Below are 15,030 nucleotides of genomic sequence, written 5' to 3'. Positions count from 1 at the left end.
ATACATACCCTAGCTCTCTCACCGCTTAGGTGAAATGACTTAGAGGTGCACATTCTTCTATGATGTCTCCCAGAGCTCCTCAGCCAAATTAAGCCTCAACTGCCCACAGTGGCAACTTGCTGCATGACATGCCCCTATTAGATTTCTTCTCTGTATCACTTCCCACTCCCCTCCTGGTGTTTTCTGTGATCACCCCCCACACCAACTACTTGCATCCAAATACATATCTCATGTTCTTCTTCTGAGGAAATACAAATAAGAAACCTCCCTTCCTTCCTTCAGAAAGGCCCATCACTGGGGCAGTGGGCAGTGCCTAGATGGCATCCTTAGGACACAGGTGGTCCTCTCCTGGTGCTTGCCCCTCTCAACTTCAGTCCCCTTCAGTCCCTCAAAGGTTGCATCTACTGGAGCAGCTCCTCCCAGGACCCCACAAAGGGGAATTTTCCCATTTCAGCCAGCATGGATCTGGCAGGACAAGGAGGTACACACAATGTCGGGCTGTCTCTGTGTCATGCCCAAGCCAGCCTCTCTTGATAATGGTAATTCAATCAAGATTGAATGTGCAGACCTTTAACTTCAATGAGGTACCCAGGCAGTCTCGGCAGAATTACCTGCCTCCTCCTTATCCACTCTTGCAAGATGATGGCATTAACATTTCCAATACTTGTAGGAAATGGTTTTTCAGCTCCACAATTCATTGTAATGAGTCAAATCTCTTTTCTCTGGGGAAAAAAAAAAATGCACTGTTCTTTACCCTTTGTAGTGCCCAGAAGACGGGAAGAAAGAATATCAAGTATCCAAATAATATTCTCTCCCCAGCCCCACCTCTTTGAAGTGATTCTCTCTTTAAGTGGATGTGGGTTGAGGTGACAGGTTTACTGGGCTATCTTTGAAGATGAAGGGAGGGAGAAGGAGTTGTGGTTTGTTCTGAGAGTTAGAACTGTATGAAGGACGAAAGTGAACCCTATATCTGGGGTGGCCATGAGACCTTAGTGGGATGAGGACCAATGTTGGAGTCCAAGAACTTGGAGGAAAGTGGGAGCTGGAGAGGTGTGGCATAGCAGGGTATGGAGGTCATGGATCTCACGGTTCCAGGAGGGTAAGGACCCTACAACTCTAAAAGGAAGCCCTTATCCCTATACCTTTTCCTGAGTTATTAAACTTTTTGGGGCCTTGAGTTTCTCATTCATGAAACGGGATGATGATAATAGACCTCATAGGGTTACTGTGAGAATCAAATGGCATAGCATCCTATGGCATTTGGTAAGTGCCTGGAACATCTTATACTTTTCGCACAGGTAAATTTCTGCTCCCCACCACCTGGCACAAGGTGGGTCTCTAGTCTTATGGCCCATTTCCAGTAAGATCTTCTGGCCTTTCCCAAGACAGATTGAAGTGAATAGCCAGAGCATCTCTATGCTAAATCACTAAACATTGGTCTGTATACTCAAACCTGAAGGTGTATCAGAATCATCTGGAAGGCATATTAAAATGCACATTGCTGGGCCCCACCCCACAGTTCTGATTCAGTGAGTCTGGGCTGGGGCCCAAGAATTTCCATTTCAAACAAGTTCCCAGGTGCTGCTGATGCTATTGGCCCAGGTCTAGAATAAAAACAAAACTGAATTTATATATTTGTGTTAATTTCTTACAGAATACCAGGTGGGTTCATATTTTACATCTTTTAATCCTTGCAGCAAGCCTGCATAGATATATATGATTTGGATGTTATAGCTGGGTAAATAAAGGCTCAGGGGAGGTGGTAACCTGCCCCAGGTGATATGGTTAGGGTGTGACAAGCCTCATGTCTGCCTTCAGACCCCACCCAATCCATAACGTCCCTTCTGCTAAAGGCAAGAATTGGCTGCCAGTTTTAGGAAGGAATAGGCTGGGTCTACAGGTGTGGTGAGGGGTCAGCTATGAGGAGAGGAAGAATTTGAGCCCAGGATCCAGGTGCAACTGCCAGCTTGGATGGAGGTGGTCTTTGAACATGCAAAGACCCTGTGGTCAGAGTGAACATAGTGCATTTGAGCAACTGAAAGAAGACCACAGTTATCAGAGCAGTATGTGAAGCTGGTGAGAAAAGTAGGTCCCAAACCATCAGATCATGCAAGACATTGTGGGGTGTGCTAGGCTTTGTCCTCTGTCAGTGGTGTTCTGTAGCTGACTCATACCAGCTTGCACGAGCAGATTGTTAAATTTTCAGGAATTTTGTGAGCTGGTTGATGCTATGTTGATAGCTTGAAATTGGTCATGGTGGGAGTATTTACACCACAGAAATCAGCAGATATTACTGATCAGGGCCTTTTTTCCCACAGGGAGCTGTTTGTTAAACATTTACCAACATACCACTGGTCTTTGACCTCAAGCAAGGAAAAGCAGATTGACTGCAGACTGAGTGATGATGTTCCCCTAGACTTGTGTTAAATGGAGCTCTTTGAATCTGTGTCTTGGTACCATGTCTCCCTTTTGCCTTCTGCCACCAGCTCCCTCCTTCCCATAGCCAGCTCTTGCCCATCTCTCACCTCAGCTGAGAGCCGGCGGGGCCAGGCACCTGCACCTTCCTCTTGCCTCATTGAGGAGTTTGCTTCTCCTCTACATGACTCTTAACTCCTCTCCTTGTCTTGAATATCAAACAAGGAGTACCAAATTAGCTGTTTTTCAAGCTTGCAAAATGTAGATAGAGCATAATGAACATTCTGGGCTGCTTGTAAATTACCTCGTATAAACGCCTTCCCATCGCCTGCCGCCCCATCTTTCTCCATGTGCGTGTGGGTAAACACGATTTTTTATCCTTCTAATTATATAAAGTTAGAAGAAGAAGGGGACACAGAATAATATTAGCATCTCCCAAAAGGAATAAATAAACCATGAGGACACTGCCACTCCTTGCGATGCCTTTCTGGTGGACCTGCAACTGAATTCCACCCTTTAGTGAACACACACAATAGTTCTTTGCCTCTGCAGATAGATGAATCTGTATTTGGTACAGAGGGTGAATGGAGAGCCCCAAGTTTCTAAGTATGTCTGCTATTAGCTCACTGCCTGCCTCATATTCAGCCCCCAAACCATCATTTGTTAAGCACCTGCTGTGTACCAGGCATTGTCCTAGCATTTTTTCTTTAGAGCAGTTTTAGGTTTACAGAAAAGTTGAGCAGAAAGTATATCATTCCCATGTACTCCCTCCCACCCACGTACTGTTTCCCCTATTATTAACATCTTGCATTATGGTGGTACATTCATTATAATTAATATTGATTTATTATTATTAGCTAAAGTCCACAGTTTATTCGGGTTTGCTTTTTATGTTGTACCGTTCTGTAGGATTTGACAAATGTGCAATGACATATATCCACTATTGCACTATTGTATAGAAAAGTTTCACTGCCTTAAACATCCTCTGTGCTTCACCTATTCATCCTTCCCTCCTCCCAAGCACCTGGAAACTACTGATCTTTTTCCTCTGTCTAGAGTTTTATTTTCTTCCAGAATATCATACAGTCAGAATCATACAGTATGGAGCCTTTTCAGATTGGCTTCTTTCACTTAGCGATATGCATTTAAGTTTCCTCCATGTCTATTGTGGCTTGATAACTCATTTCTGCTTCTCACTGAACCGTGTGCCATTGCATGGATGTATAATGAATGCTCCTGACTTACAGTGAGGTGATATCCCCATAAACCCATTAGTTTAAAATATCATAAGTCAAAAAGGCATTTAATATGCCTAACCTGCCAAACATCATAGCTTAGCCTAGCCTACGTTAAACATGCTCAGAACACATACATTAACCTATAGTTGGGCAAAATCATCTAATAAAAAGTGCATTTTATAATAAAGTATTGAATATGTCAGGGAGTTGATTGAACACTGTAGCAAAAATTAAAAACAGAACAATTATATGTGTACTCAAATTATGGTTTCTACTGAATGCATGTTGCTTTGAAACTATCACAAAGTCAAAAAATCCTAAGTCTAATCATCCTAAGTGAGGGACCGTCTGCACCACAATTTGTTTATCCATTCACCTATTGAAGGACATATTGGTTGTCTCCAAGTTTTTGCAATTTTAAGCAAAGCTGCTATAAACATACATGTGCAGGTTTTCCTGTGGACATAAGTTTTCACCCCATTTGGGTGAATACCAAGAAGTGCAATTGCTGGATCCTAGTATGGTAAGAGTATGTTTAGTTTCGTAAGAAACTGTCAAACTGTCTTCCAAAGAGGCTGTACTATTTTGCATTCCTACCAGCAGTGAATGACAGGCCTTGCTGTGCCACATCCTCCCCAGCCTTTGGTGGTGTCAGTGTTTTGGATTTTGGCCATCCTAATATGTATGTAGTGGTATCCTGTTGTTTTAATTTGCAATTTCTTAATGACACATGATGTTAAACATCTTTTCTTAAGCTTATTTGCCATCTGTATATCTTCCTTGATTAGGCGTCTGTTCAGATCTTTCCTCCATTTTTTAAACAGATCATTTGTTTTCTCACTGAGTTTTAAGAGTTCCTTGTGTATTTTTGATACAAGTCCTTTCTGAGATACGTGTTTGACAAATATTTCCTCCCAGTCTGTGGCTTGTCCTCTCATTTCTTCACGTCCTAGCACTTTTCACACCTATTTTTCTCATTTAATCGTCTCATGCCATATAGTATTGGCTCCATTTTGTTAAAGAAACCAAAGCTAAGAGAGATCAATTGATTTGCTAGGTGATGGAGCTAACATTTGAAGCCAAATCTGGTCACAGCTCCATATCTCACATCATATATTACAAGTTTATCTCACTTGACATAAGTTAGCTGTGGAGGCATGAATTTTGGTAACATCATAATAAAGCACCTTTCCACTGTCCCAGAAAAGAAACAGTGTATTAGGCTGCCCTGCAGAGCCCAGCATGATTCCTTGGGTCTCCGTGGCTTCACAGGGCATGGAGAGCCTTCTGAATGAAACACCCGCTGCTGCCTCCTCTGTCTCCCCTCCCATCGCTGTTCCCCTCACACTCTGTTTTCCCAGGATAGGAGACTCTTGCAGCTCCCCAACTGTGCTTGCTTTTTTCAGGATATCTGCCTTCACTCTAGCAGTTTCCTCTGATGGAAAGACTTCCTCATTGTGCACTGGCCAAACCTTACTCATTTTTAATTCCTCATTCACATGTCACTACACAAAGCCCTCTATTCCCCATCTTCTAGATTTGGAAGTTTTGCTTCTGCATATAGTCTGTCTCCACTAAATTGACAAACTCCTTAAACATGAGTATCACATTTGACAGCACTTTCTTAATCCCTTCAACCAGCCAGGCACAGAGTAGGTATGCAGTAAACAAGTTCTTAATAAATGAAGGAGAGATGTTGTCAAACACCATCATCTGGTGGCTAGAGATTGCTTTCATCTGTAAGAACACTTAACTAGAATAAATAAGTTTGTTTCTTTTTGTTTTGTTTTTCATCATTTTTGCTTTCTGGTTTTTCAACTTCATTTTATATTTTAAAAATTCCCTTTCAACATTTTAAACCAGAATCTTTGTTTCCAGTGCTGTGGGCCCCAGGGAGGCATAACTCAACAAATAAAGGAGATTTCTGAATCAATAAGTCATAATGAGACCATTGAGTGAAAACACAATGTGCATTTTCACTTTTTTAAGGCCTACAGCTTCTGGAACTGCTGGTGACAGAGGCTTGATGCCCTGGGCTGAGAGTCAGGTGCCAGGCTTTGTCTGAATTCCAGCCTGCTGGATGGGCTGTCCCCCAGGGAGTCCTCTTCGGGGCTAGAACCCTGCAGGAACTAGGGACCAGCTGTTTGCACAGACTCTAGCTGTAGTGTCTGTGAGATGCCTGAGGCTCTGGGGCAGCAAGTTACGTGGACGGAGTAGGGTTTCAGGGTCAGAAAATCGTAATCGAGAAGTCCTCTCTGCCACTCACACGATGCATAACTTTGGAAATTTGCTTAATCTTTCTGAGTCTCAGTGCCTTCATCTGTGAAATGGGAAGACTCATAATACCATATCATTCTGGTATCCTTATAATAACCTATACAGCTATTTTGAGGCATAAATGATTGAACGAGATAATGTATGTAAAGTTTCTGGTACCTACCATGAATTCAATAAAGGTTAACTTCAAACACCTCCCCCATGTCACACTCCACTCTCCCACCCACCCAAAGGGATTGCTTAGACCACCCACCTGCTCCCTCTAGTTGCTTCTACTGAAACTTTTCCCCCGATGAATAAGAAAAGTGGCATTTAGTATAACTCGCTGTCTAGCACAGTGCCTGCCTGCCACATGGCAGATACTCAGTGAATGATTCTTAAATGAATGGATAGATATGGGGTGTATCTTATACCAGCCCTAGGCCCGTCTGTCCATAACAGGACCCATTCCTTACCTTCTCCCACTCTACTGTGTATTGCAGGTAACTGACCCCTGTAGGTTGCATTTTTCAGGCTCTCCTGTCAGCTGTCTAGGTTTGGCCAACGACATGCACTGGGAGACTGGAGAGAAGAAGAAAGGGAGAAGCCAGGGTATTACAACTACAGTTGCCTTCCTTAGCAGTAAGGGAAGCACCTCCTCATCTCCAGCTCCTACTAGAATCCCGTTGTGGCTTCAGGTTCCAGCAGGTGGCCCCAGCTCCTGAGCACTGTGCACTCCACCACCTCCCTCCATCCCTTCAGCACAAGGGCAGGCAGTCTCTCATTGTTGCTCCTTATCTCTGAGTTTCTCCCCTGTCTTCCATCTGGCTGCTTAACTCTTCTGTCACCCAGGCAACCACTTCTCTAGTTAATTCCCTCTGCTGGGTATATTTGAAGTGGTTTCTAATATTATGCTTACACCCCTTTGGAAGCAGGAGCGACTGAACTCAGAGTTAAGATAACTTCACTCCTCTGTGCTCTAGCATTCAGTGACCATGTGACCAGTCAGGCTTTCTGGAGCCTCAGTTTCCTCATTTGTAACAAGGGCTAACAGAACCCGTCCTACTTCTCTCCTGCAGGGTCACTGTGAGAACCCAATGAGGTCATCCAATTATACCTCTTCCATGTATTACTGAGTATCTGCTGTATGTCAGGACCTTTTAAAGGTGCAGGGGATGGAGCAGGGAATAAAGCATAATGTCCCAGTTCTCAAGGGGGCTTTGGTTAGTTGCAAATAAATGTGCCTTGTAAACTGCAGAATGCTGTATCATTCTAAGAGGATAAGCTGACCTGACCTCCTTGACTCCCAGAAAACCCTTGGGGATGTCCAGAGTTCTCCAGCCCACTTCTTAGGGACCCCATTCCTGCCCTAGAGGAAGGTGAATTAGGACGCAGTAGCTGCACAATGATAGGTGCACAGTGACCTGGGTAGCAAACCAAGGTCCCTCCTCCCAACCAGACCCAACCAGTGTTCCACTTGTGTGTGTCTATTAGCGTGTCAGAGCTCACTTAATTAATTGTAAAGGATTATCCTGATTCTTCTGCTGTACTAGTTTTCTTTTAATGATTTTCATTTGGTGTTACTTGAAGTAAGCATGCTATCAAATAAAGCCTGCAAATCTTGTTTATGTCTAGATTGTGTTTGAAAAGGTATCCTCTCTAACACGATTTTTAGTTATTGATGACCTCTTTTACAATGATTTAGTCAGCCTCACTTTAATGATAGTATTGATAACAATATATGGCTGACAATCTATCTACAACAATACTCCAAGGGGCAAATGAAAATGCAATTTGTGCATGTGTGGAAGATAGGTAAACTTGTTTGTTTTTAAACAACATGAAAATGGAGTGTATTAATCCAGATGCAACACTCTCCTGTCCTGAGCGTTTTTATATGGTCTCTCTTACATTGTCCTATGAAGCAGGTATTTCCATCCCCGTTTTAATGATTAAATCACTAAGACTTAAAGAAACAGGTGACTAATCCAGTTAGGTAATGACAAAATCAGAAGGGAAGGTAGAAAAATGAGAAGTGCTTACCTCCCTGAGCCTCCACTTCCTCATCTATAAATGGGAACAGTAACTGAGGGTAGTGTTGAGAGTTAAATGAGAGAGCAGCACAATGCCTGATATGCCTTGCCGTCGTTAATAAACAGTAGCTCTAAAGGAGGACATAGCTGCCTCCTCGCCTAGGGCCTCTTATCAACCATCCCCTTGATTTCTGCTCTCTCTGCAGACGACCATTCCCGGGTGAGACTGCTGGTGCTGGATGGAGACCCGCACTCTGACTACATCAATGCCAACTACATTGACGTGAGTGTCTTAATGGGGCTGGGTGCTGGAGCTGGCTTCTGCAGGCTCAAGATCTATGGTTTAACCCAAACTCTCCTCCAGAAGGTGGTCCTTCCAGAGCAGTCTGGATCCTCCCTGATACGTGGAACTAGTGTAACCCAAGTTGACTGTCCATCTTACGCTGTATCCTCTTTCAGGCTGGTTGTAGTAGCCTGCTGTATGGAGCCTCAAGACAACTACTGGTCTTACTCATTCACCCCATTTATTCACTTGTATATATGTCTGTTGATCCATTCGTTCATTCACATAAACGCACGACCATTTATGCCACAAAAATTTTAAAGTGCCTACTGTAAAATGTATACTAGATGCTATGGGAACCATAATGCAAAAATTACCATGGTCTCTACCCTTTAAAACCTTAGCAGGCAGATAACGCACACATCCATAATTCCAGGGCAAAGTAGAAAGTGGTAACTGTCATAAGTACGGCTAACATGCTGCAGAGATTCAGAGGTAGGAAAAATATCACTTCTCCCATCAGGAATGCAAAATATGATGTGAACCAAAGCTTCAAGCACAGGTATGATTTAAAATCAAAGAGAGGGAAGCGGGGCCTCTGGTTAGAGAGAATAGCACAAGCCATTCTCTTGTGTGTGTGTGTGTGTGAGAGAGAGAGAGAGAGAGACAGAGAGAGAGACAGACAGACAGAGACTGGAGGATGATGGAAAGGCAGTGTATTCTCCGTCTCACTGCCTTCCTTGGGCAGCTGCTCCAGCAGTGGCTGTATCCTGTCTGTGGCTCCATCTTTCCTCAAGCAGGCCTGCCATAGTCCAATCTCCTGCCAGTCAGCCCACCGGGGCTCTGGTTATTTCTGGACTCTGTATTCTGGTTATTTCTCCCTCTCCTGCTATCCCACGAGTTCTAAGGGTTGCTTGCAGCCTCCTGCAGTCCCTGATGTCTGGGTTGCCCCACTATTCTCTGTTTGGCATCTTGGCTCTTCCATCACTTGTGTAACCAGCTCCCCATGCTGAATTGCCTCTGTCTGAAACATCTAGAGTGATTTCTGTTTCCCTAACTACACCCTAATTAACAAAGGGCCTACTACATGGCCAAGAACTGGGACTGGAACTTCAGTGGAGTTGAAGATAAACACTGTCTCTGCCACCATGGCCCTCCCAGGAAAGTTCACAGGAGATGGCCAGTTCTCAATAGCTGTTCTCCAGCCCAGAGCAGGGCACTCTGAGCATGCACCCATCATGCCAGCAGCCTTTCCCTCATACATCCAGTATTCAGTTCACAAACACAGAGCATACACAGAGTGTATGGGAAATACTGACTTTTAAGACCAGGTCTCCGACCTAAAAGGGACTCAAATCTGGTGAGGAAGTCAGATAAGAAAATAGACTTTCACAGAGCAGGGGCTGTGGGACCACAAAGGAAAATCAATGCTTCAAGTTGGTGGGAAAGGGAAGTAGCCAGTGAAGGCTCCCTGGAGGAGGTGATGTCTCAGTTCTGCCTTGAAAGATGACTTAGAGTCATCCAGGCAAGAAGGGTTTATAGTAACCTAAGAATTACTGATCACCTTTCATTGTACCAACATCACCTTAACTAGTATCACAACTTCACAAGGTAGGTACCATTACTACCCATTTCCAGATGAGTAAGCGAGTCTCTTCAAATTATATAACCTGTCCAGGATTATACTGCTAGCAGGTAGGGAAGGAGGGAGCAGAAATCTGAGTCAAGAGTACCTCTGCCACCATACCCTGCTGTCTTTAATAATCACAGTGAGCAACGACACCACCAATTGGCTCTTAATGAGTCACTCTTGGGTCCTATGATGGGTGGCTTCAGTAAGTCAGCTTATCAAAACCTCTTCACAACCCTTCAAGGGAGGTGTTATCGTTCCCATTCTCCAGATGGAGAGGGCTGAAGTTGAGAGAAATTACAGATATGTCCCAGGCCATGCAGCTGGTCAGGGGCAGAACCAGGGTGGGAACTAGACCTGAATGGCTCCCAGTTTAGCACTCTTTCTCCTTCCCCTCCCCACCCACTACCAGACACCACCTTGTAGCCAACACACAGCAAGGACCGAGTCAGCATATATTGATGCAGGTTGAGTTGATTCCTCCATTTCTCCTCGACCTTGTCTATGGCTGCGTGGATGTGACCCTAAGGACCACAGCCCACACAGGGTCTGGCATGCCTGAGTTTCTGTATCTGGCATTCATCATTTGACTAGAATCCCCCAGCAAAAGTCATTTTCCTAGATAGGCACTCATTCCAAAGTTGAATGAGCATCTGACTACAGTCAGGGCCAAGATACACTTTGGTATTTTATAGGCAACAAATGAAACTGCTTTCAGTGTTAAGTTAATCTCTACAACACTAGTGCTAATTATGCCTCTGATTCCTTTCCTGTTTTATCATTACAAGACATGTTTCAAGCCTTTAAAGACAGGAAACCAGAGCTCTAGGTTAAGAGCACTGTCCAAGGTCACACAACTGAACTTCAACTCTCTGCCCACTTAGGACACACCACGACTTCCTTCTTCTGTCTGTAAGAATAGGTTAGGCAGACAGGGCAAATGGCCTCTGTTCATGCTGTCTTATCATGGGATATTGAACTCCGGGCTGAATCTCAGTGGTTAGAATCCAGGGCTAATCAAGTCATGAATCTGGTCTTTGTCGAAGGCCTGGCTGTTGAATCCAGGCCTTTGTGATTACTAGCTTTATGATCTTGGGTAAATTACTTACTCATTCTGATAGCTATAAAATGAGATAGTGGTGCCACCCCACAAGTGTGCAATAATTGATGTTAAGTATCTGTCATGATCCCAAAAGGAAACACAGGCTTCCTCAAAGTGGGTACCCAGGGAAAGTTTAATAAGGATGTGAACAGGATTAAGAGAAACCAGTAGGGTAGGGTGCAGTATCACTAGGCTAACAATAGCAGGGAGTCCTTACCAGCCCTAGACCCAGATAAGGGAAGACAGTAGCTATGAGAGAGGGCTGCCCTTCAAGAACTGAAGCCCTTGATTGAGTGACAAGGTCAAGCAAGCCACGGTGACCTGGCAGGAGGAACCTAGAACAACATATGCCCCAACCTCCTCCTGGTCTCTGAGCTCCTGCTTTTGTTCCCCATTGACTAAACCCAATTTGAAGCAGAAAGCATAGGAGCCCATGGTGCGATCCATACAGAGCAGACCATGGAAGGAAAAAGGGGAAATGGAGGGACACAAGGAAGATAACCAACCACAAGCAACTCCTTGCACCGTTACCGCTATAGAGTGAGGAACTCCATTAATTGTGAACCAACTATATACTCCAGCAAAGATAAAATTCCTGGGGCCTCTATTTGGATTCCTGGCAAAACAGTACTCCAGACAGCTAACTCGGTCCTCACTCCATCACCCTGGTCTCCAACCCAGCCAGAATCCTTCCCGGCTCTCTAATGAGCTAACTGCCCACGCTAGAATCATTTCTCTACAATTGGATCTTGATGATTCATTAAAATAACTCCATTGGGATAATGAGCTGAATGGGGCCAGCCCTGTCTCTGCCTCCGGAGGCCGTGGTCTGTTACTGTCTGAACCATCCTGCTGGCAGGTTTGTTTGCACACCCGAAAATGTATTGGCCACTTAAATCTGTTATAAATTACCAGCCTGGAAATAAATATCGTATCTGGGTCCCCAGTAAGTAACAGATGCATGAGTGCAGAGAGAGATAAATGCGTTTTGGATGCAAACCTCTTTCCCATTGCTCACAGACAGATGGAGGCAGGCCCAGTGCTGGTTTGCAGTCGATCTGCGTGCTGTGTAGGTGGGACTTAAATGAACTCAAAGTTCTTTTAAGGTTAGGAAGTTTTCTGTACTCGCTCTTGGCAAATCCCCAGAGGAGCCCCAATTGAGCAGTACATTTCCTTTTATCTCCTTCGCTGAGGAGTCTCGTGGTTAGAATGTTTTCTCTTTGGGGACTGCGTGGGTTTTTGGAAGCCAAGGAGGGTCTCTTCACTCAGATGCAGCGTGGGAACAGGCACACTGCATGTGTGTATTCAGTCAATATGAATTTTTCAAGGCTAATGGCCCAGGCTGACTTCTAGGTGCTGGGGACATGGCCATGAGCAAGGTAGATACAGCCCTGGCTTTGTGGAGCTCCCATTCAACTGGGGGAGCATGTACATGAAGAAAGAATAGTGTGCTACTTGGTGATAAGTTCCCTAAAGAAAAGTAAGCCAGAGAAAGCGGAAAGAAGCTGAAGGGGTGGTCAGAGATGAACTCTCCACAAACGTGATTGACAACTGAGCAGAAGCTTGGATGGAGTGAGAGAGCAAGCGACTCAGTTACCTGGGGGCAGACATAGCAGGCACGGTAATGGCCAGTGCTAAGGCCTCTCTGGATGGACATGTGATCCCTATGTCTGAAGGACAGCAAGAACCAGTGGATGATGAAAGAATGGTAGAGAAACCGGGAACATCACAGAAAGGATGAAATGGAAATGACAAGAGGTGTCAAGATGTGCAAACCAGGCTTAAGGAGCCAATCAACCACCACTTCCTCTGAGGTGCCCTCCTTGGCTGTTCAATTCCCACAGGTGCTCCACAGAGTCCCCACATCTTCCCATTAGTAGCCTCTACCCCAGTCTGTTGATGTCTACAAGTTGCTCAAAAGCAAAGTCCACATTCATCGGGTCCACTTTTGTATTTCTAGTGCCTTGTACATAGTAGTAGGTGCTTAATTAATACCTGTTGATTGACAGTGAATGTGCAAACAAATGAATTCACAAAATAGAGAATCCAAGCCAGCTAACTCCACAACTAAAATGTGAATCTCTTGCTCAGAATGTTATCTCACTGAATTTCAAGCACATTAGAATCTTCCAAATCACAGCTTCCTCCAGGGTCTCTTTTTCTTCCAGCCTGAGCATTAAGAGGATGCTCCAACTTCAGCTCAAAAACATTCATGCATGTATTTCACCAACCAGACTGCCGAAAACTGCACCCAGCTCTGGCTGGCATGTCCCATGGCCCAGGAGGAGAAAAGTACAAAATAAAATTTACTGCAGCACATGGAATTGTATTCACTGAGCATATACAAAGACCTACTGGGCCACTCAGAAGAAAGGAGTCAGCTCTGCATCCCAGAGGAGGGCATATTTCAAGAGCAGCTTGGTGAGGCTGAAGCACAGGGTGCATGCGGTTTTAGGAGTGGACAAAGAGGGACAACTGGAGGGGAGGCTGGAGATGAAAATGGAGACAGATGACTAGTCCCAAGGTAAGGCATTTGGGCATTACCATGCAGACAGCAGGGAGCTACTGCAGGCTTATAAGCAGGGAAATAACACACTCAGTGTGCAAGAAGAAGCTCATGGGGTTAGGAAGCAGCAAGACTACAGAGTGAAACTGCAGGCAGGGAGGCCAGCTAGAGGTTAGTGCTGTGGCCTCAGCCAGGGAGGATGAGGGCTGTGGGAATGAGTGATGGGGATGGCAGAAGAGGGTAGACTTGAGAAACTGCATCTTTCCAGGATCTAGGGGACCATTTTCTATTCCCAAAGCTACTCAAGAAAACCCTTGGGTTTACTTCTTTCTTTTAGCCTGAGCAGCCCTGTCCACTTGACTTGGAGGAAGGGATAGGTCCTCCTACCACTTGTGTCACAGGGAAGGGCTCAGTTATTACATTAACACAAAGAAGGTCTCATCATCCCAGTATCCCCTGAGAGGCCTGCATACACTTTTAGTCTTGATAGGCACTCAGTAAATAAATGTTTGCCAAATAAACAATAAAATAACAATAGCAAAGACATTTATGTTAAATCTTAGAATAGTGGCTGGCACATAGTAACTGTTATGTATCAACTCATTTAATCTGATCAACAACACTATGATGTAAATACCATTATCCCTATTAATTTTTTTAATTTTATAGATTTAGGGGGTACAAGTGCAGTTTTGTTACTATATATATTGCACAGTGGTGAAGTATAGGCTTTTAGTGTAACCATCACCTGAAGAGTACACATTGCACCTATTAAATTATTTCTCATCCCTCTCACCACCCTCCTACCCTCCCACCCTTCTGAGCCACTAGTGTCTACTATTCCATACTCTACATCCATATGTACACATTATTTATCTCCCACTGTAAGTGAGAACACGTGGTATTTGACTTTCTGTTTCTGAGAGTTTTTTTTGCTTAAGATAATGGCCTCCAGGTCCATCCATGTAGCCATGTTGCTGCAAAAGTCATGATTTCATTATTTTTTATGGCTTAGTAGTATTCCATCGTGTGTGTGTATATATATGTGTGTATATACACACACACCATGGAATACTGTGTGTGTGTGTATATATATATCTCCATATATATATATATATATATCTCCATACATATATATCTCCATGTATATATATATATCCATATACATATATCTTCATATACATCCATAATATACATATTGAATACTATATAATTTCTTTATTCAATCATCCATTGAGATGGACACGTAGGTTGATTTCATATCTTTGCTATTGTGAATTTTAAAACTGAGGCACAATGAGGCTAAGTAGCTTGCCCCAGACCACACACCCTAGAAGGGACAGAGCCAGTGTTCAAACCCAGGCAGCTGAGTTCCAGAGTCCATGGCACGCCTTATCACCATGCTATGTTGCCTGCCTAGTTGGTTTGTCAACAGCTTGTTTATTGGGTATCTGCTCTGAGTCTCACATTGTGCTCAGCTCTGTGGGAAAAAATTTAAGCTTAGTAGGGAGTGTTCGTCCTCAAGAAACTGACAACCTCACTAAGTACACAGGATTTCTCAAGCACA

At 44.1% G+C, this 15,030-nt stretch overlaps 1 protein-coding gene across 2 annotated transcripts in view; it reads left to right on the top strand.

Moving 5' to 3' along the window:
* PTPRT (protein tyrosine phosphatase receptor type T) overlaps nt 1–15,030 on the top strand; it is a 1,114,757-nt gene that overhangs the window by 1,060,015 nt on the left and 39,712 nt on the right. For both annotated transcript variants that reach the window (XM_023227953.2, XM_023227952.2), the window contains one exon: nt 8,149–8,225. In XM_023227953.2, the coding sequence (XP_023083721.1) occupies nt 8,149–8,225 (77 nt within the window). The remainder of the gene's footprint in view (nt 1–8,148; nt 8,226–15,030) is intronic.

Source organism: Piliocolobus tephrosceles, chromosome 20 (genome assembly GCF_002776525.5).
Source record: "Piliocolobus tephrosceles isolate RC106 chromosome 20, ASM277652v3, whole genome shotgun sequence".
NCBI lineage: Eukaryota > Metazoa > Chordata > Mammalia > Primates > Cercopithecidae > Piliocolobus > Piliocolobus tephrosceles.
This window is presented reverse-complemented; position numbering and strand designations above follow the sequence as displayed.